Source organism: Eubalaena glacialis, chromosome 10 (assembly GCF_028564815.1).
Source record: "Eubalaena glacialis isolate mEubGla1 chromosome 10, mEubGla1.1.hap2.+ XY, whole genome shotgun sequence".
NCBI classification, from domain to species: domain Eukaryota; kingdom Metazoa; phylum Chordata; class Mammalia; order Artiodactyla; family Balaenidae; genus Eubalaena; species Eubalaena glacialis.
The window spans coordinates 107,758,111-107,783,007 of record NC_083725.1 but is presented as its reverse complement, the minus strand read 5'-3'; the positions used below and the strand labels follow the sequence as shown (position 1 = coordinate 107,783,007).

The window sequence follows — 24,897 nt, the reverse complement described above, 5'->3', positions numbered from 1 at the left end:
GCACTCAATAAAGGATGAATGACCGGACACAGGAGGAAGTGATGGGACAGAGTTCTCTAAGGACGGAGTTCTGCAGGATGATGATGCTCCTCTGTCGCCTTGACTCCCGTGCACCCCCCCTCACCCCTCTAGTCCACTTCAACCATTCACCCCTTTCCTCTCTCCTTCCTCCTCCAGACGCTGCCCGCCCACTGCTGCTAACCAAAATGGCGAACTTCACACCGGTCAATGGCAGCTTGGGCAACCAGTCTGTGCGCCTGGTCACGTCAACCCATAACCGCTATGAGACAGTGGAGATGGTGTTCATTGCCACGGTGACAGGCTCACTGAGCCTCGTGACTGTCGTGGGCAACATCCTGGTGATGCTATCCATCAAAGTCAACAGGCAACTGCAGACGGTCAACAACTACTTCCTCTTCAGCCTGGCATGTGCTGATCTCATCATAGGCGCTTTCTCCATGAACCTCTACACCGTGTACATCATCAAGGGCTACTGGCCTCTGGGTGCCGTGGTGTGTGACCTGTGGCTGGCCCTGGACTATGTGGTGAGCAATGCCTCCGTCATGAACCTGCTGATCATCAGCTTTGACCGGTACTTCTGCGTCACCAAGCCCCTCACCTACCCAGCGCGGCGTACCACCAAGATGGCGGGCCTCATGATTGCTGCTGCCTGGGTCCTGTCCTTCGTGCTCTGGGCGCCTGCCATCTTGTTCTGGCAGTTTGTGGTGGGCAAGCGGACGGTGCCAGACAACCAGTGCTTCATCCAGTTTTTGTCCAACCCGGCGGTGACCTTCGGCACGGCCATCGCCGCCTTCTACCTGCCTGTGGTCATCATGACGGTGCTCTACATCCACATCTCCCTGGCCAGTCGCAGCCGAGTTCACAAGCACCGGCCCGAAGGCCCTAAGGAGAAGAAGGCCAAGACCCTGGCCTTCCTCAAGAGCCCCCTGATGAAGCAGAGTGTCAAGAAACCGCCCCCAGGAGAAGCTTCTCGGGGGGAGCTGCGCAACGGGAAGCTAGAGGAGGCCCCTCCGCCGGTCCTCCCCCCCCCGCCACGCCCAGTGGCTGACAAGGACACCTCCAATGAGTCCAGCTCTGGCAGTGCCACCCAGAACACCAAGGAACGACCACCCACAGAGCTGTCAACCACAGAGGCCACCACGCCCGCCACACCTGCACCTCCCCTGCAGCCACGGACCCTCAATCCGGCCTCCAAATGGTCCAAGATCCAGATTGTGACAAAGCAGACAGGCAATGAGTGTGTGACAGCCATCGAGATTGTGCCTGCCACACCGGCTGGCATGCGTCCGGCGGCCAACGTGGCCCGTAAGTTTGCCAGCATCGCCCGCAACCAGGTGCGCAAGAAGCGGCAGATGGCAGCCCGAGAGCGCAAGGTGACTCGGACCATCTTTGCCATTCTGCTAGCCTTCATCCTCACCTGGACGCCCTACAATGTCATGGTCCTGGTGAACACCTTCTGCCAGAGCTGCATCCCTGACACCGTGTGGTCCATTGGCTACTGGCTCTGCTACGTCAACAGCACCATCAACCCGGCCTGCTATGCCCTCTGCAATGCCACCTTTAAAAAGACCTTCAGGCACCTGCTGCTATGCCAGTATCGGAACATCGGCACTGCCAGGTAGGCAGGTAGGGGTGCCACTGGAGGTGCTGGTGTGTGCGCTGGGGACCACGTGTCAGCTGCTGCCAGGGAGAGATGTGGAGGCACTTCTCAGTGTTCATGTTTGCTGAAGAGAACTGATGTTCCCGAGACCCCGTGAGGCTCAGGAAGAGGCTCTGGCTGGATTCAGAGACCAGGTCTCTGCTCAGGCCAAGGAGGATCAGCCCCAGGAAGTGACCAAACTGGACAGTCTGACCCATCTCTCTTGTCCTGCCTCAGGGAGCTGGGGAGCACTGGCCTATGTGGGCACCTGCCCCACTGTGACCAGCCAGCGTGGCTGAAAGAACGGACATCTGGAGGGGAGCAGAGCCCAGCATCCCTCTGGGAGGAGCAAAGGGGCCAATGCTTGGGAAAGGAGGCTCAGGAAGGGAAGGGTCCCCCATCCTGCTGTAATCGGTGCTTTCTGCCCCCCTATACCCCGCATGTAGGCTCAGCCTCCTCCTCCTATATTTCACTCCAGGGGCAGAAATCTCCCCTTGCTGCAGCTACTCAGCAGGGCTCTGGTTGGGTGGGTGGGTCGGTGGGTGAGCTGGCTGGAGGCCAGGCAGAGTGGGCTCTGAGCACACCCCCTACAGCACTACCCTGGTCACATTCAGGATGGGCTAGTGGGGAGATCAGGGGTTCACTCAGGAACTGGGGTCTGGCCACCTACCTCCCCAGGCTGAGCTGAGTGACCCCTGTCATTCTGAAGAGTTGCCCTCCCTCCCCAAGGAGCGGGCTTGGCTCGGGTCACACATAGTGAAGGTGGGACTGTGGTGAGTGGTATTCACGGCTGGCCTCTGCAGTGTGAGGGACGCCCTGGTGGGTCACCAGGGAGAAAACGGGGGTGGACTTGACCCACACACAGGCTTCAGTGACAGTTGGGGCGGGGCTGGTGAGGCAGGCAAGCGACCCCCATCTCTCCTCTCCCAACTGACAGAACCTTCTGGATTGGCAGTGGGCTGGACCAAAAGACCTTTACCTGGGGGAAACTGAGATGGGGGGAATCAGTTCTAGTGAGTCTCCTGGGTTCCCTCCCCCAGCCCTGGCCCCTGGAGAAACAGGACTGAGAGGCTCAGGGGACTTGATGGGGGGCACCCTTCCAGGGGTCAGTAGGGGGCCCTGGAAGAAATTTTCATAACCGTTTTTTCTCCATGAGCTCTGGGGGGCACTCACCGCCAAGTCTTCAACCCCCTGAAAGCCACCGTTCCCTCCAGCCCTCTCTTTCCTCCATTCTCCCACCTCCAACAAATCACCACAGCAAACTTCCTGGGAAGGGGCTTTTATATATTAAAAGAAAGCTTTTATTGGGGGGGAAAAAAAAAAAAGACATTTATTTATTTCTTAGTAATGGCATCATTGGGGGAAGAAGAAAAGTGGGTACAGGGGAATCAAATCCCTTTGGGCAAGGCTCAAGCTGCCCAGAATCCCTTGTCCCTCCCCACTTTGGGCACTTGGGGTGGGTGTGGGCAAGTGAAAGGGAAGAAGCAGGGCATGATTGATAAAGCTAACGAGCAGGCAAAAGGCACTGGTGGGTTATATCCTGGGCCGGTAGAGGGAGGGCGTGGGCCAGGCCTCCGAGTAAAGCCAGGGGCTCCTTGGCATCCAGGCCTGGCCGCTAGTCCTTTCCCTTCCCTTTCTTGGCTGTAAAACAAGAAAGAAAGACCACATTAGCAGGGTTTGGGTGACCCACCGGAGAACCCCTTCCCCCCAACAAAGACATTAGAGAAAAGAAAATTCTGCCCCCTGGTGGTTCTCTATCAGCTAGCCTGGAAGCCCGTGGGACAGGACAGCCATTATGATGCTGGACATTCCTCACTCCCCCAGCTTAGACTTTGGGGATCAGAAAACCTTCAAGTTCCCGGTCTCAGTCCTGGTCCCAGCAGCCCTGGACAACAGCCTCAGTCCCCTCACCTGAGAAGTGGGCAGATTCCCCTCTGCCCTGTTGGCCTCCAGGGCTGCTGTGAGTCAGGAATGAAGCTAAGGGAAAGAGGAAGTAAGGACCGTGAAGCCCTTCCCATATAGAAACTGCCCCCACCTGCTGGAGAGGTGACAAAGCCAAGCCATTCCAGTACGATTTCCCTGAATCCCAAGCCAAAGGCTCCAACAGAACAGCTGACTTTGTCCTTACTTGAGCCAGGATTTCAACCTCCTGAGCACCCTCTGCGGGGCCCTCAGTACCGCCCACCTAAGGTGTCTCTACCTACAGGGAAACCCGGTACAGACATGTCAAAAATTCACTGGCCAGGATCCAAAACTTCAGGCTTTACCACTCCCTTCACAGGTAGGGGCAGCCACCTGTGATGACCCCACCCCCCTGCCCCCTTTGCTAACCTTTGGCCTTGGCTTTGGTCTTGGGGGTGCAGGGCTTGGTCACACGGATGGTCTCCTGGCACTGGGCATTGTACCGCGCCTTCTTCAGGGTGCCTTGGCGGGCTTTGGTGCCTGTGCCCCCATCACATGCCCCCCAGCTCTCAAACTTGTACTTGCAGTCGGCTGGCGGGAGAGTGCCCGGGTCAGCGCTGGGTGGCCTGACCTGTGGCCCCCTCCACGGGTCTGCTCAGGTCCCCGTGAGGCTGGGCCCCCTGCCTACCCTCCGCCTGCGCCCCACCTCACCTCCAAACTCCTTCTTCCAGTTACAGGGCACCCGGCACCGGATGCGTTGCGTCTGGGCCCCGCAGGTGCCCTCGCGGAAACCCACGCCGCAGTCCTTGCTGCTGGGGGTGCAGGGCCCCCAGGTCCACTCCGCGCACTCGCTCCCCGGGCCTCCCTTCTTCACTTTGTCTACAACGCATGGGGAACAGAGCTCAGGACCCGGGCCAGGAGAGACTCACTCGGAGACCCCTTCCTGGAGTCCGGCCTCGGAACCGAGGCTGCCGGTCTCACCTGCCCGGCTCCAGCCCTCCTTAAACACCCCCACCCTCCGTATCACCTTTCTTTTTGGCCACCGCGGAGGTGAGCGCCAGCAGGGCGAGGAGGGCGAGGAGGAGGAAGCCTCGGCGCTGCATCCTGGGGGTAGAGCACGGGTCAGAGTCCCCACTGGGGGCCGCAGGCGCGAACCTCCCACCCCCTTTCCCCAGTTTCCAGGCCCAAAGGGTCGGGCTGCTACTGCGGTGGCGGCGGACTTGGGGGATTGGCCCCTCGCCGCCAGCCGGGGCGCACAGCGGGAGGAGTCTCCCCAGGGGCCGCCTGGAGCCCGGGACGCAGCTCAGACCCCCACCCCGCCTCCAGCCCCCAGATCGGCAGCGGCCAAGGGGCCGAAGCCGCCGCGCGCCCTCCAGGGCCCCGCACGCTCACTCGCTCGCTGCCCGCGCTGCTTCGCTCCCTCCCGCGCCGGGCCCGTCCCGCTCCGGCCGCCGCGGCCCCTTTTGTCTCCAGAACCGGTCTGAGCCGGTCACATGGGCCCCCGCCCCTCCCCCCCACCGACGAAGGACCTGCCCCGCCCCCTCCCCTCAAACCCGCGCCGCCCCCGACCCCGGCGTCCCCGCCTCCGCTCCCTTCCCGAGCCCCCCGCGCCTCTACCCCCTCTTACCGCCGCTCGGCCCCACACCCTCGCCTCGCCTCGCCAGGCCGGTGCCCACCGCTCTCAGACGCCGGGCTCTCCTGGCGTCCCCATCCCCAGCCCCGGGTCTCCGTCCTGTCCCGGCACCCCCTGTCCCCAGCCCCCAATCTCGCGCTCCCTGGGTCCAGGCCCCTGTTTGCCGTCCCCGCCCTCTGCCCCCTCCTCGGGGCCGTCCCCTTTCCCCTCTGGACGCCAGCTTCCCTTCATGGCCACGGAGCCTTAGGTGGAGACCAGGAGGGAGCACGGAGCCCCGGGTGTGTCACAGGTCCCGGCGCGGGGCCCGCGTTCGAGCCTGTGTGCGGCTCTGTCCGTCGAGCCCCGGGTGCAGTGATTAACCCCGTCGAGGCCCCGCTCCGCCTCCCAGGGCCCGCTCGACTCTCAGCGCCCCTTAGATGCTGGGGAAGGAGCGCCAGCCCCCGCCTCGGGTCGCTTCACCAGGTGTGCAGTGAGATGCTCTGCTCAGTGTCGGGATGGGGCTCGGACGGGGGACCCCAGAAAAGCGCAGGGGTCGGAAGGGCGCGGAGGCCGCTGCGCCTTTCTCCACGCGCAGGTTGGCGGGGCGCGCGGGGGGCGGGGGAGTTGGGGAAGGAGGAGCCCGCAGGCCTGGATTTGGTTAAGATTTAGAGCCGACAGCAGCCGTCTGAGAAGTTCCAGACGCGGCCCGGCAGCGGCTGCAAACGCCCACCCCTTCTGAGCCTGGACGCTCGGGGATCACCTCATCCGACCCCCTAAACAGAGAAAGCAGTTGAGGCCAGGAGGAGGGGGCTTGCCCCAGGCCATAGGGCGACCGGGCCCAAGAAACCAGGCCTCGCCCCCGCTCCACCTCTTTCACTTTCATTGTTATCTTCCCCGCGGGAAGCGGGAAGCAGGAGGAAATCAGCTCCTCCCCCGGCCACGACCAGCGCGGCAGCCAGGCAGAGGTCAGGTCCCGGGCAGCCCCTCGGACCCCACCCCGAAACGGGCACCAGGATCCCTCGAAATGAGTCTGGGTCTGGGTCGACGGTGTCCAGTTCCCCACCCGGACGATAACGCAGCAGATCCCGCTGCTTCTGGAAGACCTCCCCCACAAAAAAAGAAAAGTGGAAAGGAAAAAAAATCCACTTTACTGAGTCACACCCAGCTGTAAACATGTCACCGTGAAAGCCGCCCCCCCCCCGCCCCCCAGGCCACACAGTCGGAGGTGAAATGACTGGGTTTGGGAGGAGGGTCACCGGGTAGGTGCTAAGCAGGGCGGCGGGCAGGCAGATGCAGCAGGCTCCGTGTTTCCAGGAAGAAGCCCTGGGGGCGGGGGTAGGGGGGGTGTCAGGGCAGGAGAGGGGCCCAAGCTCCCAGGAGCCTCAAAGAGTGAGGGTCCTAAAGGACCCGGAGGCTTAGGAAGCGTCTTCCTGGGGGCTCCCTCACGGGGCCTCAAGGCCCTCTGCCCTCCGGGCTGCGTGCCCTCAACTCCAGGGCACCCACTGCAGGGAAGGTGAGGGCCCCCCCCAGCCCCCCCAATGGTCTGCCCAGCCCAGTCCAGTTTCCTGGTCCCCCGTGAGCCTCTGGGTTAGGCTGTGGCCTCAGGGGACCGGGTGAGACCCCCCCCAGCACCCAGCTCCTCAGAGTCCAGCCCTAGGTCTGGGCAGCTCCTCAGGGAGCAGCACAGGGCTCCTTCCCTGGGGCCTGGGTCCTGGGTCCCTGTGTGGCCATCCGACTGGAATGTGGCAGTGAGGTGGGCGAGGAGGGGGCTGGTCCTCTGGCGGCCCGTGCCTCCTGCTGCGCCGTCGGCCTCACACAGCCGTCTCCTGGTCCTCCCGCTGGATCATCTGGTAGTGCTGCCGGTTCTCCAGGTACGCGGCCAGTTCTGTGTCCTGAGCCTTCTCAGCCCGCTGCCGGGGAGTGTCGCCCTAGATGAGGGGGAGCTGCCATCACCTCAGGGACCTGTCGGCCCCAGCAGGCTTAGAAGACAGGGGCTCTTCCCTCAGGGAGCAGCCAACTCTTGCTGGCTCAGGTTCTCGGGGTCTGGACTGTGTTGGTTGAAGGACAGCTTTGAATCCCCCGAGGCGGCCCTCCCCCAGACTCCCCTCTCCCTGGGCTGGAGTTTGGGAAAGGGTTGCTTTGTGTTTGCGTGGATTCCCTGCCTGCCCTGCTAGTCTGCTCACCTGCTGGTCTGTCTTCATGAGAGAGGCCCCGGCCTCCACGATGTAGTGGCAGATGGTGCGCTGGCCCAGGGCTGCGGCCTGGTGCAGACAGGTCTCCCCGCTGGGGGAACAGGGGCTGGCTGTGGACCCCATCCAGTCCTCTGAGCCCTCCTGTCTCCCGAAGGCCATCAGAAAGGGCAGGAAGTTCAGGGTCCTGGGGCAAGGGGGGGGTGGCCCAGAGGATGACAGATGTGGCCAGGAAGGGTTTATGGGCTCTGACAGGACCGAATGGGAGGGGCTAGATAAAGACAGGGCGGTTTCCAGGGTAACTGGGGTCCTGCACTGCCCACATACTCACTTTTCCTCCACAGCATCAAGGATCTCTGTGGGGGCTGGAGAAGGGGGAGGGGGAGGTCAGAGAGGCCTGGCAGCCTCTGCCTCCTCCCAGGGGCCCCAGTGGCACAGCTCACCGTGGTCCAACAGGTAGCGGACCACTTCCTTGCTGCCGGTGCTGACGGCGTGGTGCAGGAGCGTGCGGCTCCGCTCGTCTCGGTGCATGAGGTCACCCCCGGCTCGGTGCAGCTCCTGGAGCTGGGGGCAGGAGGCAGAGCAGGGCTGGGGCCCCTCAGGGCCACCCTCCTTCCAGCCACAGAAACGCCCCCCAACTCACACAGGCCCCAGGCTCCCTAGGGGCCTCTGGGGGTCTTTCTGGAGCGCAGGGGAGACACGATGGGCTTCTCTCACCCCAGGTGCCCCTGGATGCCCCGGGAGCACTGACGACCGAGCCTTGGAGCCTGCGGTTCCTCTAAGGCTCGATCCTTTCTGAGCACCAGGGACAGGCAGAATGAGCCAGGAAGCCCGGATGCAGGGACACCGATTGTGGGCTGGACAGGGATGGGGGGCAGGGCTGACTGGGACAACCACACGGAGGCCCCACAGAGGCCCAGGTGATGACAGATGACCGCACCTCAACAGATCAGCTCTTGGCCCAGCCCAGAGGCCCCACTCCCCAGGGCCTGAGGGGGCTGCCAAGGGGAAGAAGCCCGAGCCTGGCACTAGTACCTTACAGAAATCGTTCCTCTTGGCAGCCTCGATCAGCTCTTCACCTGCACAGAACATCTGCCTGTTACACTCTGGCGCTGGATGCCTAGGCACGTGTCGGTGTGTGAACATACGTCTGAGGCACTATTGTGCAGAGAAGTAGGCCTGTCGGGGCACGTGTGCCAAGGGCTGTGGGCTCATGGTGACGTGGCTGTGTTCTTGTGAGGCTGCGTATGGGCTCCACCCCACCCGACCCCACCCCACCGAGCCTCAGTCCTAGGACCGGGGAGAAAGCAGGGGCCCTGCAGGGAGAGGCCTCACCTGTAGGGGGTGCAGCATCCCCTGGCAGTGACCTGCAAACAGAGCAGGATGAGATGTGGCAGGGCTATGGGTGACATGGCTACAGCACAGGCCCAGCTTGTCGCCCTCCCCAGCCCCAACCGGGGGCGCCCTCTGTCCTTTCAACAGTTTATTGAGTGCCTCCTATGTGTCAAGTGCTGTTCTGGGCACTGGCAATACAGCAGTGAACACGACGGGTAGAGAACTTGCTCTCAGGGAGCTTACATTCTAGTCAGAGAGACAAGTAAACAAATAAATAAGGTATTTTGAAACAGCAGCAAGTGCTACGAAGAATAGGAGACAGGGTAGTGTGATTGACTGAACAGCAACTTCAGGTGGGCTCCTGGGAGACTCCTCTGAGGAGGAAACACCCAAGCTGAGATATGAATGGAGGGGCAGCTCTGTGAAGATCGGGGAGGCAAGGACAAGTCCAGAGGTGGGCACACTTGTGCCTTAAAGAACCGAGAGGCGAGTGGGGCTGGACTGTGGTGATGGAGCAGGGAGGGCGCTGGTGGGGTCAGAGACCACCAGGCTCAGGCTGCGTGGGATGAAGTGACCAGGTACGCGGGGGAGGGCGCATTGACCGCAGGGTGCTGGGGAAGGTGGTTCCAGGCTGGGGGGAGAGAGCAGGAGGCCAGGGGCACCGTGGTGTGCTCAGACGCAGGCAGGGAGCAGCCAGGGAGGGAGCCCGGGTCTTTGGCCCGCGCAGCAGAGCGGACGGTGGGGTGGAGGGCTGGCTGGCTGGGTTCAGTTTGCTGCCTGTGGGTCAGTGGGGCGGGGGCCGGTGGGGACCCAGGGATGCGGCTGGGGCGGAAGACAGGACTTGAGGAGCTTCTGGCTTCCGGGTGGGATTTAGAGCCAGGGGACTGGCTGAGGCCTGGAACTCACCGGGGCCTGGGTGAGCAGGGCGAGGTGGGGAGAGGGGAAGAGGGGGTTGGGAGGTCGGGTCGGGCAGACGCCCCCAGCAGCTCAGGGTCCAGGATATAAATCTCATCCTGTGCGATCTCGGTCACGTAGTTGAGGTGTTCCTGTGGGTGGGGAGGTCAGGGCCGAGGGTCAGGGCCCTGCAGGGTGGCCAGGGGGCGGGGGGGTGGTGAAGGGGCTGCCAGGCCAGCAGACCTGGAGAAGCCTCTGCTGTGAGCAGGAACACTGACAGGAGGCAGGCGGGCCAGTGGCCCTGCCAGTCCCATCCCCTACCCCATTCTCCTCCTCTCCTCTCCTGCCACCCAAGCCCAGCCCCTGACCTCCGCACAGCGGGCCCACCAGCTGGCCAGCCCCTTCCCACTGCTAAGCGTTTACCCAGGTGACCAGGCCTCTGGCCAGAAGTGCCTTCTCTTCTGTGTCTGGATGGATGACAGCTGTGCTGTGAGGGCCGCCCCCACCCCACCCCAACCCAACCCGGCGAGCTCTGTCCGGGCACACGGGCTCCCTTCTCCCGTCAGCACCATCCCTGTGCACGGCTCAACCGCGGACACTATGGGACGCAAGGACGGCTGTGCCCGGCTGTGGAGGGTGGCCTAGCAGGACAGGGGACACTGGGGCCCCGGAGCCAGCGGCGGACGGAGCAGGACGGCGAGTGCTCACCTGGGCCCTGTCAATCCTGTAGAAGCGGCTAGCAGTGGTGGCTGTGGGGAGAGAGGTGGCTGAGGAAGGGGGCCCTTGTTCAGGCCTAGGTCTTCTGCCGCCCCACCTAGGACCCCCCAGGGAGGGGGCAGGACACGGCCTGGGACCGCCCTGAGCTGGCCCTTCGGGGCCACTCACCATCCAGGAAGCACCACTTGGGGGAGAGTTTCTGGCACGTCGGGGACTTGGCTCCAGCATCTTCGGGCTCCTGTCGAGAGAAGCAGAGGCCGGGGCTGGGGGCGACCAGAACCTGGGGCAGGAGGGGGCAGCCCGGGCAGGCCCCAGACCTGCTCCTCACCTGCCGGAGCCTCTCGATGTGGGCGCGGCACAGCTCCAGGTCGCTGTCTCCCGGGACCACCACGGTGCCCAATGGCACGGCTGGAGGACAGAGCGGCCGTCAGCAGCCGGCTGCCCCCCACCACCCTGCCCTCAGGGGACCCAGCGCTCCGCAGCGCCCCCAGCCGCGCTCGCCACTCACAGGCCTCTTTGAGCTGCTCCTTGTCATAGTGCAAGGCCTCGTAGTCGTGCATGCTGACCCTGCTCACCTGGATCCGCAGCTGCTCCGGCACCGGCTGCTGGCTGCGGGCGGGGCGACCACACAGCACTCGGCGAGGGCTCCGCCTGGGCTGCCAGTCCCCGCCAGGCACCGAGCCACGTGCCCCACCCAGCTGCCCCGGGGGACTGTGAGCCTCGTTTCCAGATGGGAAAACCGAGGCTGGGGAGGGGCATACTCGCTGTGCAGGGGGGCGGCGCTCCGCCGCTTGGCCTTCTGCACCATGGTGGCCTGGTTGCGCAGGGAGATGCGGATGCGTGAGGCTGCGAGCTTGCAGGGCTCACCATCCACCTGCACTGGGATGGCCTTGGACGTGGTAAGCAGCACCTCTCGGCACTGTGTCAGCCGCTCGCCGTGCCCGCCCACCTGCAGTGCTGCCTGTGGGCGCGAGAGGCTCAGGTCAGGGGCCAGGGGGTGGCAGGACCTCAAGCTCCGCTTTTCCCCGGGATGCTCTGGCCAAAGTGAGAGTGACCCCCCCCCCCAACCCCCGTGGAGAGCAGACGGAAGGTGAGACCCCAGCCAGAGAAGGAGGTGAGGGTCAACTCTCCTGTCCTGGCCAATGAAAGGAAGTATGGTGACTGCCCCCCCCCTTCCATCTCGGGGCCAGGCTCCGGGGCACTGTGGGGACAGGGCTGGGGCAAAGCAGGGCCAGGGCTCTAGATGGGCCCCGTGCTGGCCCACTCACCAGGGATGTCATGGTAAAGCCAATAACCTCGAGGTAGCCATCATCGTGCCGCTGGGGCTCGAAGTCATGGTGCTCCCCAGGGTGGCCCCAGGGCATGGTGCCCGCACAGTACCTGGAGGGCAGGGCACCACAATGGGCTTCAGAGGACGGGCGTGCAGGACAGAGGCAGCAGGGCCCACACAGAGCCCTTCCCTCCTCACCTGGGGATGTTCAGGAAAACAATGCACTGGGGTTTCAGGTCCTGAATCTTGGGGGTCAGGTCAGTCCCGTCACACTGGAGGCGGGAACGGCGGAGGGTGTAGAGGGTATACGTACCCAGGTGGTCTCCCTCCTGCTGGGCCTGCCCACCCTGCCTGCCAGCATGGCCCACTCACCACCACGCGGATGTGCTTGGCCAAGTCCTTGGAGCTGCCCATCAGGAAGTCGGAGAAGGCTGTCTGTGGGAGACAAGGGCGTCACCATCTGGTGACAGGTAATTTCCTTCACCGCTGCCACGCAGGGGTCCTGCGGCCTGGTAGACACAGGTGGGCAGGGGGCACAGGCGGTAGAACAGGTGGGCATGGGAATGGTGGGGCGTAGCTGGCAGAACCCAGACTCACCCCGGCGTAGAACATCTTATTCCGAAAGCGGCTGTTGAATTTCTCTGGGTTGGCCTCTGGGTGGTGACAAGAAATAGGGAACAGTCAGTTGTTCTGAGCCTGCTGGGGCTTCCCAGGCTGGGGTCAAGAGGGAGGATTGAGAACGAACGCCTTTTACTGGGAAGGGCAAGGTCTGGTCCTCTCGGGGACCCCCTCCTGTATCCCTCCCTCCCCAGCCTCCCCAGGTCTCCTCAGCAAAAGTTTGCCAACCTCGAGACTCGTGAAACTCCAGGGTGACGTGGGCATCAAAGCCCAGGCTGAAGTAGTTGTTGAAGACATCCAGCGGCAGCTGGAGAAAGACCAGGGACCCGGCATGAGGGCTGGCTGGCTCAGCCCCCGCGTTTTCAGGCCTTTCCCACACAGTCACGTCCACCAGACAGCTCTGTCCCCAGCCCACCGGCCTCGGCCCTGCCGTCTGAGCTCCCGGGCTAAGTGCCCCATGCACAAGGGCACCCCGTGCCCTGCTGGCCCTCTCTTCCCACAGCCCTCCCCCTTGACGGGCCGTGTTCTGCAGGAGCCCCCCAAGAGCCGGGACTTGGTTTTGCTCGCTGCTGAGAACAGACGGTGCCCGGCAGTAGCAGGTTCTCAGTAAATATGTGCTGAGTGGCTGAGTGACAGCTACCTCGTGAGGTGAGTACCGTTACTCCCTCTTCCTGTGAAGAGGCCGAAATCTGGAGACACCAAGAGTCAGCCCGGGTCCCAGGATCCCAGACACCCCCGGCCCCGCCCCGGCCGACCCACCCGGTCGGTGGCCCCCTCATCTCGCTCCTCAGGCCCCGCCTCGGGGTTGGGCTCTGCACGGAGGTCCCAGCGGTCCAGCTGCACCACGTTGCCCTCCTCTACGTGGGAGAGGATCTTGGACACGGGCTCATCGGTGTAGCCCTGGGGGGAGGCAGGAACTGAGCCCCTCCGGGGTCTGGGCCTTCCCCGCCGCCCCGCCCTCCCCAGCTCCCTGCCCTGTGGGCGCTCACCCCACCCCAGTTGAGGGTGCGGGCCAAGTCGTTGCCGGTGCCCAGGGGCAGGATGGCGACGGGCGGCGGTGGTTTTAAGCGCAGCTGGTCCAGGGTGGAGAGGATCCAGCCCACCTGCAGCGGGCAGAGCACGAGAGGCCAGGTCAGAGCGCGAGGCTCAGGGCGGGCTGGGCCGGGAGGGGCAGGAGCACTCACCGTGCCATCGCCCCCGCAGGCCAGGATCCGCAGGTTGTGCACCCGGCGGTACATCTCCAGCCTGGGGTCAGGAGACAGGAACGGGGTCAGGGTCTGAGTGCTGTACCCCGAGCGCCAGGCGAGCCCCCACCACCATCCCCACGAGAGCCCTGGCAAGTACTTACGCTTCCTTGGGCCCTCCCTGGCTCAGGTCAAAGACTTGCCGGGGATTGAGATACCAGAGGAAGGACTGGATGATCTTGGCGCCCTGTGGGAGACCAGGAGCCGACAGGGATGGGGCGGCGGGGGGCAGGGGGGGAGGCAGTCAGGGGTGGCGGGCTGAGGTGGGGAGAAGCGTGGGGAGAAGGGTGGGAACTGTGGGAACAAGGCCCAGGCAGGGGCGAAGGGTGGAGACAGAATTGTATTTTCTCAGCGTCCCTGGGAAAGAGGAATGGGGCAGAAGCTGCAACAGAACCCGGGAACAGCTGCTGCGGGGAGGGGCGTGAGCTTGACCCCATCCCTCCCCCAAGGCGCTCAGTGGAGAGGGCAGGCTGTGGGTACCTGGTTGCCCCCACTCTTCGGGTTCACGAACACCAGCAAGGGCTTCATGAGGGGGGACGGGGTGGGCCTGATGATGAAGGGTCTCCAGCGGCCCTCCTTGGAGACACAGAGAGCCCATAAGGCTCTTTCCTGTCCTGGCAGACCCCGCCCCCATTCTCAGCAGTGCCCCTGGGTGCCCCCTTGAGTATCACACCGGGTCACACCTCACAGTGGGCCTGGCCATAGAGAGGCACCTCGGATCTGACCTCTCACCCTCCTCAGGGCCGCAGAGCCCAAACTGACCCACTGATGGCCGAGCTGGCAGCATCAGCCCAGGGGGCTCAGCATCCCAAAAAACAGGCCCTTCTCTCCTGCTCCCCTCCAGCTGCCCACCTGGTCCCGGGTCTAACCTCAGGCCCTTTCTTGCTAGATTTCCTCTTGAAGGATGCCCTCTTTTTCTTCTTGCTTGCCTTGAGGGTATTCTGCAAGGGAAGCAAGGATGTTGGTGACAAGGTGGGTGGGCCCCGGGTGGCTGGCAGACCCTAGGTGTGTGCGGGGGTCAAGGGTGCGGCCAGGACTCACCTGGGGCCTCCGGGCACGGAGGATCCAGGTGGGTGGGATGACCACGGCGGCGTGGACCCCCAGGGAGCATGGCTCCTCGATCTGCTGCAGCATGAAGCAGGACACCTTGCTGTGGTACTAGAGGGGGTTGGTTGGCGTGGCTGAGCCGGACCCAGCGGAGACCTGGGACCCCCAACCCAGCACAGCCCGGGGGACAGCCTGCAGGTAGGGCGAGCAGCACTCACTGCTTGCTTGCACCAGGAGCAGCTGATGGCCACGATCTCCTTGCTGTGGAAGGTGAACTTCTGCTGGAAGCCCTAGGGCGCACAGGGTGATGAGGGCACCTGGGACCCGGCCTGGAGCAGCAGACCCAGCCCCTTTCTGGTGCCAACCTTTCTCCACCCAGGGCAATGGAGCACATTTTTAAAAAATAAAAGAACTGTAAAATGAGTCCCTAGGGTAGGGAGGGAGGCCAAGCCAGGTGCCCACAACTCTCTGAAGTTAATTGCGTGATCTGCTGGAAAGGGGTCCACAGCTAACTCCTGCCTGATTCCAATCCCTCCTTCCTGATCCAGGCCCGCCAGGCCCGCCAGTGCACTCTGAAAGTTCTTTATAGTACTGATCACATTCATTCCTGTTCATTCCACACACGTTCCTCGCGGGCCTGCTGTGTGCCCCACACTGCTGGATACTGAGTGGACGGAGGAAAGAGGGACCTCTCAGAGCCTGAACTTACTGAGGGAGCAGACAAGAAGCAGACAATAAATAAGTCAACGACACCACAACCACTGTGGACTGTGCTCCGGAAGCCCCCTGCAGCCTGTCTGGGAGCCACATCCTCCTCCAGGAGGACAGGGACCCGCTACCCAGCTCGGTGCTTGCCACCCAGCAGGCCCTAAACATGCATCTGCTGAGCTAATGAGTGAAGAAGTCTATATGCTTCTCAAAGGGCTCACTCACGACTTCAGAGCAGTCCAGAGAGACTGCTCTAGAAGAAGGCTTTCCTCCCTGCTCTCCTGCTCCACCCAGGGACCTGGCTGTTTTGGAACTGACTGGGCACTGCAGCCAGGCTGAGAGTGAGCCCTGGGACCACGGTCAGTGATGGACGGGCCACACGAGTCTCAGAGGCCGTAGGGCCTGGGGCCAGGGGGCAGCAGGCTGGCCAACTTCCTTGGGCAGGGCCTCACCTTCCCACAGTGCCGACACTTGCCATCCTGGCGTCGCCTGTGTACCCAGTGGTGCCGCACAAAGGTTGGCTGGCAGAGGAGAGAAGTGTCACTGGAGTAAGTGAGGGGTGGAAGTTTTGAACGTGGCCTGTGCCCCTCAATATATCAACAGTGAGGGGCAGGGGCTGCAGGACGCTCTCTGCAGTCCTGTGTGTAAGTGAGAAGGGGCTGAAGACTTCTCCCCGTGGCCCGGAGGTCGGGGCTCAGAGGAAGTACAGAGAGAACTGGGAGGCACAAGAGGTAGGCAGTGCCCTACCCCCTCTGCAGGCAGGGCCAGCCAGGCCTTCCCCTTTGAGACCCTCAGAGCCTCAGCCCTGTACCTCCCTGGGCCCCAGAGCCGCCTAGAAGGAGCTGAGCCCCTGGTGACACTCTGAAGACACTGCAGAGAGGTCCACTCAGGAAACCTGGGGCCCTAACTACCCTGGGCACTTACCTCACGGACGTTCCTGGAGCCTGATTCACGGAAGGATGGCTTACAGCGGAAGTTTATCTGTGAAACATAAAATGATCACCAAAACGTCAGAACCTCTCTTCGTGGGGTCAGGCATATGGCCACCCCCTTCAGGAAAGTGTCACTCAGAGGCATCCTTGCAAGGCAGGGATAGCCCCCAATCATCCTGGGAGCCCTGAGAACGTGAGACACCTCTTCTCAGAAGCCCTCCTGCATCCCCGCTCCTCTGCACTAGCCAGAAGGAATCTTTCCTTCCTCTGCCCAGTGTTCTGGGATGAGGGAGACAGCAAGCTCTGTATCCATCTCCCCCGCTAAAACAGCACCAAGGCTTACCCCTCCTATACCTTTCCTCACCCTCCAGCACTCCCAACTCAGGCACATGCAGGCAACCCAGTCCTTGCTTGCTGACTGGTCCCTGGAGATTGTTAGCTCATTTGTGAAATCCTGGTTTGATTTTCACCTCAGGGGGTGGTGTGATGGGTCTATAGTACCTGGGGCTACACTGGTTTCTCTTTTCCTAACTGTCCCTGCTTCAGCCTTAACAGAATTGTAGGGAAACCTCACACTACGAGTTGGGGGGTAGGGGAAGCAGTCCACGTTAGCCTTGTTCATGCCATTCCAAGTCCTACGGGATTTCTCTTAGGCTGGTCTGGGTTTCTGCTGCCTGGGGAGCCCTGATGGGCCATGGCAGCCCTCCCACCCTCAGCCTGGACCCACCCGCCCAGCATTCCTTCTCCCTCCCTCCCTGGAAGCACACAGCCCAGACGTGCCCCCAGCTGCAGACACACCATGGACAGTGGTCCTTGGGGAAAGGTCTTTACAGTGGCAGCGTGGAGGGGACAGAGCCAGGCTTCAGGGCCACACAGGACTGGCCCTGACACAGCTGAGTTTCACAGCTTCAGCAAGGCATGGCCCCGTCTAAGTGTTAGTTTGGGAACTGATAAAATGGTGTCTCGGTCATCATTCATTACTTCATCTGGCTGAGTAATAGTCTACAAGCCCCACTCTGTGCCAGGCTTGCTCTGGGCAGTGGGGTCACAGTAACAAATAAAGTGGGGGAGCCAGGATGCAAATGCAGGCGTTTCAGCTCCTGGGTCCTTGGCTCTTCACCACTACGCACACTGGGGTACCCCCGGCAGGTGATGTTTGTGTAACGGGAAAATGCGTGTACAGATACACAAGTGTGTGCACTGGGAGGGCTTTAGCACCCAAAGGGGAGGGGCCGGAGAGCCTGAGCAACCACACTCACCTTCTCTAGCTGTTCAATGCAGGGGGTGTGCACCACAATCTTGCACGCTGCACACTTCCTCCGGGACACTGATTTCTGCTGCAGGAAAGAGAGGGCCCCTGAGGCACCAGGTAACTCCATCCAGGATGCTGCCCCAGGGCAGGCAGAGAACTCCTCGCACCTGCCCCAGCACAGCTTGCCCACTGTGTGCACCGGGAAGCCCCAGCACTGGCATCAGGACACAGCCCCATTCCTCTCACCATCCTTGGGCAGCCCACCGCAGGGGCGCTTAGGTGAGAGCCTTGTTTCCACCTTCCCCGGGAAGGGCAGCAGCCTGTCAGGCCCGCAGGAGCTGGCCTACAGGCTTCTAGACCTGGCTCCACCACCAGGGGGCAGTGTGCTGCACAGAGCTCACTCACCAGCATCTTGGCTACACAGTACTGCTCTCCAACATAGCAGAAGTCCCCAGACACGTTGGTCTCAAACCAGATGTGCTCCCCATACGTCGCCGACTCCTAGACCACAGGATGAGCACGCTTAGTGCACCCCTGCCCTGCCCGACCAACCCTCCCTCTCCCAATACAAACCTGCTCCAGCTGCCACAATCTACTTTGCTCCATCCTGTTTTCCCCACTGTCCCTTGCCTTTAGGGCTTGGCTCAAACGTGGCCACGCCAGGTCTGCCCTGACCCCATAGGCCCACGGGCTCTTCTCGCAGCTGCCCACAGTACCCCCAACCCAACTGCTCCCGTGGCCCTGAGCCCGGCGGGGACTGGTCCTCATTTGCCCCTTGCAGCTCCCGGCCACTCACGCTCCAGTCCACAGTGCTCCGGATCTGCCGCTCAGGCTCACTGCGCGGGGCCCCGGGAGCAGGAGGAGGGGGTGCCAGGTGCTGGAGGCCTGACTTGGTGATGGCTTTCCTACAGAAAAGGAGATAGCTGAGGCTAGCTGAGCACTCGGCGACTCTGCTTCCTTCCCCTCACCTGGGATCTTTGCCCTCACCGTGACCTCAACACCGGGTCAAGACAGGGACGGCGACAGGGAGGGCAGAGGATGCCCTAAGGCAGCCCAAGACTCTGAGAGGATCCCCAAGGAGACTGAGCCCTCCTCAGAGTCCTGCTGGCTTCCGAGCATGGCTCAGAGCTCTTCCCGAGCCGGGGGCCCTCAAGCCAGCCCCCGGAGGCCACTCGCCCTGCTGGCTGCAGCTATACCTACGCAAGCAGAGCACTCCAGGTCTGGGGTCCGGCTGACTTGCGCCGCAGGGCTACCTGGCGTCTGCGGGACAGCGGGCGCACGCAGGCAGGCATCCCAGGGCCAGCTGCGGTGCCCGAGGCTCTTCGGCCCCCCAGGCTGAGGTGCTGGCCTGAGGGCCGCTGCTGGCTGAGGGGCCGGTAGTAACCGTGCAGGCCCCAGAAGGCGCGGTCTTTCACCACGTCAGCAGGCAGCAGGTGGGAGGAGGCCCGGCGCCGGCGGGGAATGGGCAGCAGGGGCAGGGCTCCCCGATGCGGGGATGGCCCCGGTCTCTTGGTGCCTGGCTGGGTGGCCAATGACGCAACTGTCACATCCTCCTCCTGGACCCCCTCCTCCTCATCCATGCCCACGAGCCCGGCCAACAGCAGGGGTGCGCCCAGACGCGGGGCCCCAACAGCAGCAGGCTGCAGCTGCAGGGCGGGCACCTCATCCACGGTGAAGCGGGGGTTGCAGGCAGGGGGCGCAGTGCTGGAGCGTCGGCGGCTGGAGTGCGGGGCCCCCACCCCGCAGCCCAGGAGGCAGCCCTGGAGCTGTGCGCTGGAGCGGCGCCGCTGGACCAGCGAGGAGGAGGCCTGCCCTGCAGGCGAGCGGCGCCGGGCCTTGCCCGTGGGCAGCCCCACGCCACCGGGCCACCTCTGCCCCTCTCCAGGGCCTGACGCCTTCCGCTGGAAGTGTCTCCTAAAGAAGGTCTCCATGGCAGGGGCAGGCGGGTGGCTGTTGGGTAGAGACCGGGAGCATCAGCAGCTGGGCCAGGCCATGGCGCATCCTGTGCCCGGGAGCCCCGTCACAGCCTCTGCCCTTTAAGCAGAGAAGGGACACTTGGGAGGCATGGGGGGGGGCGCATCTGTGGCCTCTGAGCTCCGTAAACGGGGTGCCTGAGGGTGCCAGAGGATCCAGCAGGGAGCCTGCACTCATCGCTGTTGGACGCACTAGCGCTCTTCCCAGTTCCGTCCCTGTGCGGCCCCAGGAGTACTGGGTAGGAGGGGCTGCCAGCTACCCATCTGGGTTCCCCTGTCCAGGCACCATGATCCACCAAGCTCTGGCCTAAAGGACTTCAAGTCCCTTGCCTGAAGCTGATGGAAAAGAAAACAAAAAGGAAGGTGGAAGCCTGGAGCCGACCTAGACAGACTGAAGGGCTGAGGGCAAGGCTTTTCCTCTCCTTAGGCCTTTGTTTTGCCACCAACACAGGGCAGGTTAGGCTTAGGTGTCCCCTCCTGGAACATGGCACAAACCAAGCCATGGTAAGAAAATGAGGCTCTCTGAAGAGAAATGCAGTCCTGATACGACCCCCTGACTTGCGGTCAGGCTGACAGTGGCACTAGAAATGGAGAGGATCTGACGTCTGCCTTGGGGATTGAAGGCCCCGGGGAACTAAGGCCCCCCGAAAACCGGAGAGGCAGCTGCACAGGGAGAGAAGCCACCAGGGGGACTTTTTGTGGGAAGTCACAAGAGCCAAGAGAGTGCCTCTGGGCTCTGGGTGTGTGTGTGCTCTTGCTCTGAGGGGCTGACAGTAAGAACTTTCCTGGTCTTACCTTTCTGAAGAGGCACAGTACGGACATTCCATGTGAGAAAGTGCTGGATGATGTCGGAAAACCCTTCCAGCTCTGCTGCTGAGGAAGCCCATGAACTGCACCTTGACCTGGGGGCCAATGCTCGAAGCCCAAACGCTGAGAATTCCAGACACTAAGCTACCCAGAGCTCCCTCCTGCAGGAGCCTTGGGGACCACCCTTGCTCAAGCCATCCTCCCTTGACCTGGTCTGAACACAGGCTCCGCTTCCTTTGCCAGCTCACCTACCCCCTGCCGCCCCTTCTGCACAGGCGGCTGGGAGCACCTGTGCCCTCACCTCCCCCTAACAGTGCGGGAGGGGCAGGAAGCCTGGTATGCTTCAGCGGGGCAACGCCTCCAGAATTCCCAGGGACACCTATGTCCTGCCATCAAGTACTCTCCTGGGCCCTGGCAGCCACAGGGAGGTCTGAGTCACGGCCATGGGACACCTGCCTGGGGCTGACAGGAGAGATACTTCTGCTAGCTGAGGGCCTCTGAGAGAGCGTGGGAGCCCTGGACAAAAGGTGGAAGATGATGGGTTTGAGGAATCGGCTGGGCTGCATGTCCAGCGCCTACTCCTCCCATCCACCACCCCCACCCTTGATTTGCTACTGCCCTGTGGGTCCGGGCAGGCAGCGTCGGGCAGGGCCCTGGATGGCTGTGGAGGTACTGACATGGAGGCACCCATGCCTGGGAAAGCAGTGCTCGGGTCTGCCCAGCTCCGGCTCTCTGCCTCTTACAGTCCGCCAGCCTCTGCAGGTGACAGGGAGAAAGGCAGGAGAGCTCTTGGCTTCCTCCTAAAGTCAATGCCATCACGGCTTACGTTTACTGAGTGCCCACCTGTAACAGGCACGGTTCTAAGCCCTCTGCAAACATGTGTACCATTTTATAAACCACAGCACCCTAGGGACTTCCCTGGTGGCGCAGTGGTTAAGAATCCGCCTGCCAATGCAGGACACATGGGTTCGAGCCCCGGTCTGGGAAGATCCCACATGCCGCGGAGCAACGAAGCCCCTGCGCCACAACTACTGAGGCTGTGCTCTAGAGCCCACGTGCCACAACTACTGAGCCTGCGTGCCTAGAGCCCGTGCTCCGCAACAAGAGAAGCCATCACAATGAGAAGCTCGTGCACCACAACAAAGAGTAGCCCCCGCTCACCACAACTAGAGAAAGCCGCGCACAGCAACGAAGACCCGATGCAGCCAAAAATAAATAAATAAATAAATAAAATTTAAATAAATAAACACAGCACCCTAAAGAATAGATACTGTATCATGCCCCGTTCCTCATGGGAGACTGAGGAGGTAACTCCCCCAAAGTGCACAACTAGTCTGTGCGGAGCCACTGCTGGAACCTGCCTCTACCTGAACCCCAAAGCCCGCGCCCCAGAGATGCGGCAGAGCGCAGGGTCTTCCCTGATGGGCCACGAGCTGGGACTAAGATGGGATGGGGGGAGGGAAGGGAGCCATAATAAGGACAGTAGCAGTCCCATTTACCCATCACCTACTATGCGACAGGCCCTGGGCTAAGTGCGTTCGTTTATCATCGCGTTTGATCCTCACTACCACCACCTCCTGAGGCAGGCAGGATCGATGGCTCCATTACAGAGATGAGGAAACAGGCTTGACGAGGTGCAGTAACATGCTCCAAGATCACTCGGCTGGTCAGCGGCAGGACTGGGACCTGAACCCAGGGCTGCCTGACGCAGGGTCTGCTCTGCACCCAGGAAGAGGAGCCCAAAGGCCCAGCTGCCCACTGCCCCGGGGCACCGGCTTGCCAGTACTGCCCCAGGGTGTCAGCTTTCCCTGCCTGCCTGGTCAGGCCGCCCTGTGACAGCTGCCCAGCCCGGAGGAGATTAGTCAGCCGAACACACCGCCTGATGTGAGTCTCACCCAGAAAACAAAAGGCCACAGTCACTGGGGCGGGGGGTGGGGGGGGGAGGTGCGGCAGTTGCTCTCTGGGTGGCAGTGAGGGCTGGACCCTGCCTGCTGCCCCAGACCCACGACAAGAGGCACCGGGAGGACGAGGTCGCCCACACATCCGCCTCATGACACGGGGGCGACTTACAGGTGCTCCCCTACCGCGTTCGAGCCCACACACTGCCCCGGGGTCTCCTCAGGGGCCTGACGGTGCAGTCACTGTGAGCGGGGGCGGGGCAGGCTAGGCCAGCCTGGCCTCGTGTGGCCATGTGCAAAGCCCCTCCCTCACGGGCCTCAGTCTCCTTGTTGGTCCAAGGAGGCAGTCAGCTGGCTGACCTGACACCCTATGACAAGCTCGCCTCTAAGGCACCCACTCCTCTACGCTCCCAACACCCCCTCCCCCCAGGCCCCATGCTTCCTGTTCCTCCTGTCTCCATAGAAACCTCTGTCCTCTGGTCAGCAGTGGCCTGACTCCTGACTTCCTATCTCTGCTGAGGCTTCTCCTGGGTCTGCTCAGAAGCCCAGCCTGGTCTCAGGTCTGTCCCAGCCTTTCCTCTGCTTGGGCGTGGAGCTTCTCCCCACAGCACAGCTCCGAGCGGCAGCTTCTTGTCACCTCACGCTCTGTCACCTTCCACATACCACACGGTACATGTAAAGGTCACCGGAGGAAGCCCCACAGGGCTCTAACACCAACAGCAGAGCACAAATGGCTGCCCCTCAGCCTCCCGGTGGGGGACTTGGGGTAATCCTGTCACGCCCGAAGGGGGCAGAGTGGGAAAGGACTCACGGGCCCCGTCAACTGGCTGCTGGGAGCCTGGGGAGGAAGAAGGATGCTACAGGAAGACATGCACAGTGGTGGCTGGCCATGTACCCCTGGTGAACAGCACCGAGTGGGGCTGCAGGTGGCCAAGCTAAGGCAGCTGCCGGGGGTGAGCGGACACGAGTGCCCCAGCTTCATCGGCGACTGGCTAGGAAGGACAGGACTCCTGGCCTCCCAGCCAGACTGTCTCACACCCTATGTTAGCTTCAAGTGGAAAAGCCCGTGAGCCCTGGCATCCTATATCTGCCATTGCTTTCCTGGGCTGATCCACTAACCTTTCCGAGTCTCAATTTTCTTATCTGCAAAATGGGGATGAAACGACCTAGTTTAGGAGGTTTGACATAAGGGAGGTTCGGATGAGATAACGGTAGAAAGTACCTGACGGCGGCTGGCAGAGAGGAGAGGCAGGGCAGGGCCTACGCCTGCAGCAGACACCAGGGCGTGTGGATAGTGCCACCTCCTGGGGTCTGTCTCTGCCCACGGTGGGGGTGGGAACCCGGAAGGGAAAGCTGGAGTTCCCAGGACGGCCACCCCCCACCCCCTGAGGAACAGAGCCTGGCAGCCAGAGCCGCCTGGGTGTCTGCTCCTGCTGTGATGAACGCCCTCTGCCCCTGGCACCAGGCCTGGCCCCCGGGGACCCCTCTGCTTCCAGAGGTGCTCCCACAGGCCATGCTGTGGGATTCGGCCAGAGTGCCCGTTCCACGCTGTAGACGGGCCCCTCACACCCCTCTTCCCGGTGCAGGCTGGGAATGGTGCAATGTGGCCCCGTTTCCAGCAGCCCCAGAGCCGGGGCCTGGAGCTGCTTCCCCAGGGTCTGCTGCTCAGAAGCCACCTCTGGCTGCTTTGCTCCCACGGCCCTGAGGTTGAGGTCGGAGGGAAGGAGACGGGGACGGCTGGGAAGGGGGCCTGCCTGGGGCTGGTGTGTCAGGGTTCCCAGGTCTCTGTTCACAAAAAGGATCCTGCCAAAACCAAACCAAACCAAACCAAACCAGAATGCACAGCGGGGAGAGGTGGGCCAGGGCTGCATGGCAAAGGAGGCGACCAGGCCAGTCATGTTTACCTCAACAGGGTCCTGCCCTGGCTCGGACACAGGAGCTCAGACAGGAGCTCGGTCGGCCTACGCTTTGCCGGTCCCTTTCCATCAGCTTCAGGAGCCTCGACTGGGGATGGTGGTGCCCGGGCCCACCCTGATCCACCCCTCCCCAGGCCCACCCAGATAGATCCAAGAGGGAGGAAGCAGAAGGCAAGGAAGGGTTGAGGCGAGCCCCTTTGACCTGATCTGGAAGGCAGGGCGGCAGGCAGGAGGTGGGCCAGCGGGCGGGGGCTGGGGTCCCGGTGGGGCAGGCGAGCCCCGGCTCTGGCTCCAGCTCCGGGCCGGCCTCCGGCTGAGCAAGTCCTAGTTTGGGGAGTGAGCTGCTGTGGCTGCTCCCCTGCCCCCTCCCCCTCGCCACCCTCCTCCCCCACGCCTGAGACGGCCGTTATGAAAATAACCCGATCGGTAAGCGACTGCACTTCCTCTCCCAGCAGCGCAAGCAGGCGGCAGTGGGCGGGAGGCGGCAGTGGGCGGGAGGCGGGCGGGCACACACGCGCACGAGCCTTGCCTCCTGGCTTCTCTTCCCGAAGTCCCCAGAGGCTGCTGAGCAACAGCTCAGGAGCCTCCCCTCCACCTGGCCCCCAGCACAGCTCAGCCCCTGCCTCAGCTCCGGGAGGGTTGGGGGGAGAAGAGGCGGGTCACCCTACACCCTCTCGCACCCACTGGACAGGTTTTCCGGGGTCTGGGGAAAGCATCTGAGACAGCTAAGCACCGGCTTCAGACAAAATAACCACAAAAATAAGTATCTATGGAGTGTTTCACAACTTACTAAGCACTTTTTCACAAGCATTGCCAGACAGGAGGCTTGTAATTCCCCTGTGCAAGTGGCATTTCGCTCCCAGCTGAACCCCCAGGGCACCTGAGCCTCATGGAGGCCCGTGACTGCCCACAGCTCAGAAGTG

The 24,897-nt window shown here is 62.6% G+C and overlaps 3 protein-coding genes across 14 annotated transcripts in view; 1 reads left to right on the top strand and 2 right to left on the bottom strand.

Annotated features, from left to right (window-relative positions):
- The first annotated feature begins 206 nt into the window (after positions 1-206).
- CHRM4 (cholinergic receptor muscarinic 4) lies at positions 207-1,643 on the top strand. Its single transcript, XM_061203296.1, has one exon. It carries the CDS (start codon positions 207-209, stop codon positions 1,641-1,643), a length of 1,437 nt encoding a protein of 478 aa, XP_061059279.1.
- A 1,296-nt stretch (positions 1,644-2,939) lies between these two features.
- MDK (midkine) lies at positions 2,940-5,264 on the bottom strand. 3 transcript variants are annotated; one of them, XM_061203294.1, is made up of 6 exons: positions 5,190-5,264; positions 4,590-4,666; positions 4,274-4,441; positions 3,992-4,153; positions 3,572-3,637; positions 2,940-3,301 (listed from the first exon to the last, which is right to left on the bottom strand). In XM_061203294.1, exons 2-6 carry the CDS (start codon positions 4,663-4,665, stop codon positions 3,276-3,278), a joined length of 498 nt encoding a protein of 165 aa, XP_061059277.1. In that variant the 5' UTR covers position 4,666; positions 5,190-5,264; the 3' UTR covers positions 2,940-3,275. The 3 variants fall into 3 exon arrangements, with proteins under 3 accessions (XP_061059277.1, XP_061059276.1, XP_061059278.1); XM_061203293.1 differs by lacking the exon at positions 5,190-5,264 and adding an exon at positions 4,955-5,042; XM_061203295.1 differs by lacking the exons at positions 3,572-3,637; positions 5,190-5,264 and adding an exon at positions 4,955-5,042.
- Positions 5,265-6,301: 1,037 nt separating this feature from the next.
- DGKZ (diacylglycerol kinase zeta) overlaps positions 6,302-24,897 on the bottom strand; it is a 32,551-nt gene continuing 13,955 nt past the window's right edge. For 2 of the 10 annotated variants that reach the window (XM_061201665.1, XM_061201666.1), the window contains exons 2-31: positions 18,177-18,285; positions 17,786-17,881; positions 17,388-17,465; positions 16,121-16,177; positions 15,649-15,717; positions 14,707-14,778; positions 14,483-14,599; positions 14,311-14,382; positions 13,922-14,017; positions 13,546-13,628; positions 13,382-13,442; positions 13,187-13,300; positions 12,957-13,097; positions 12,426-12,504; positions 12,177-12,232; positions 11,952-12,014; positions 11,778-11,851; positions 11,578-11,689; positions 11,071-11,270; positions 10,818-10,918; positions 10,638-10,717; positions 10,478-10,547; positions 10,301-10,341; positions 9,605-9,744; positions 8,699-8,730; positions 8,399-8,442; positions 7,807-7,927; positions 7,695-7,728; positions 7,358-7,457; positions 6,302-7,102 (exon numbers count right to left, since the gene is read on the bottom strand). In XM_061201665.1, coding sequence (XP_061057648.1) covers positions 6,986-7,102; positions 7,358-7,457; positions 7,695-7,728; positions 7,807-7,927; positions 8,399-8,442; positions 8,699-8,730; positions 9,605-9,744; positions 10,301-10,341; positions 10,478-10,547; positions 10,638-10,717; positions 10,818-10,918; positions 11,071-11,270; positions 11,578-11,689; positions 11,778-11,851; positions 11,952-12,014; positions 12,177-12,232; positions 12,426-12,504; positions 12,957-13,097; positions 13,187-13,300; positions 13,382-13,442; positions 13,546-13,628; positions 13,922-14,017; positions 14,311-14,382; positions 14,483-14,599; positions 14,707-14,778; positions 15,649-15,717; positions 16,121-16,177; positions 17,388-17,465; positions 17,786-17,881; positions 18,177-18,285 — 2,629 coding nt within the window. In that variant the 3' untranslated portion in view covers positions 6,302-6,985. Of the gene's footprint in view, positions 7,103-7,357; positions 7,458-7,694; positions 7,729-7,806; positions 7,928-8,398; positions 8,543-8,698; positions 8,731-9,604; positions 9,745-10,300; positions 10,342-10,477; positions 10,548-10,637; positions 10,718-10,817; positions 10,919-11,070; positions 11,271-11,577; positions 11,690-11,777; positions 11,852-11,951; positions 12,015-12,176; positions 12,233-12,425; positions 12,505-12,956; positions 13,098-13,186; positions 13,301-13,381; positions 13,443-13,545; positions 13,629-13,921; positions 14,018-14,310; positions 14,383-14,482; positions 14,600-14,706; positions 14,779-15,648; positions 15,718-16,120; positions 16,178-17,387; positions 17,466-17,785; positions 17,882-18,176; positions 18,286-18,580; positions 19,331-20,148; positions 24,334-24,897 lie in introns of those variants that run through there. The other 8 variants (XM_061201662.1, XM_061201660.1, XM_061201661.1 and 5 more) reach the window with 8 other exon arrangements.

Coding starts and splice junctions, on each gene's coding strand:
- CHRM4 (XM_061203296.1), top strand. CDS start 207: ATGGCGAACTTCACACCGGTCAATGGCAGCTTGGGCAACCAGTCTGTG.
- MDK (XM_061203294.1), bottom strand. CDS start 4,665: ATGCAGCGCCGAGGCTTCCTCCTCCTCGCCCTCCTCGCCCTGCTGGCG. Junction 4,154..4,273: donor CTGGAAGAAGGAGTTTGGAG/GTGAGGTGGGGC, acceptor CTCTCCCGCCAG/CCGACTGCAAGTACAAGTTT. Junction 3,302..3,571: donor GGAATCTGCCCACTTCTCAG/GTGAGGGGACTG, acceptor CTTGTTTTACAG/CCAAGAAAGGGAAGGGAAAG.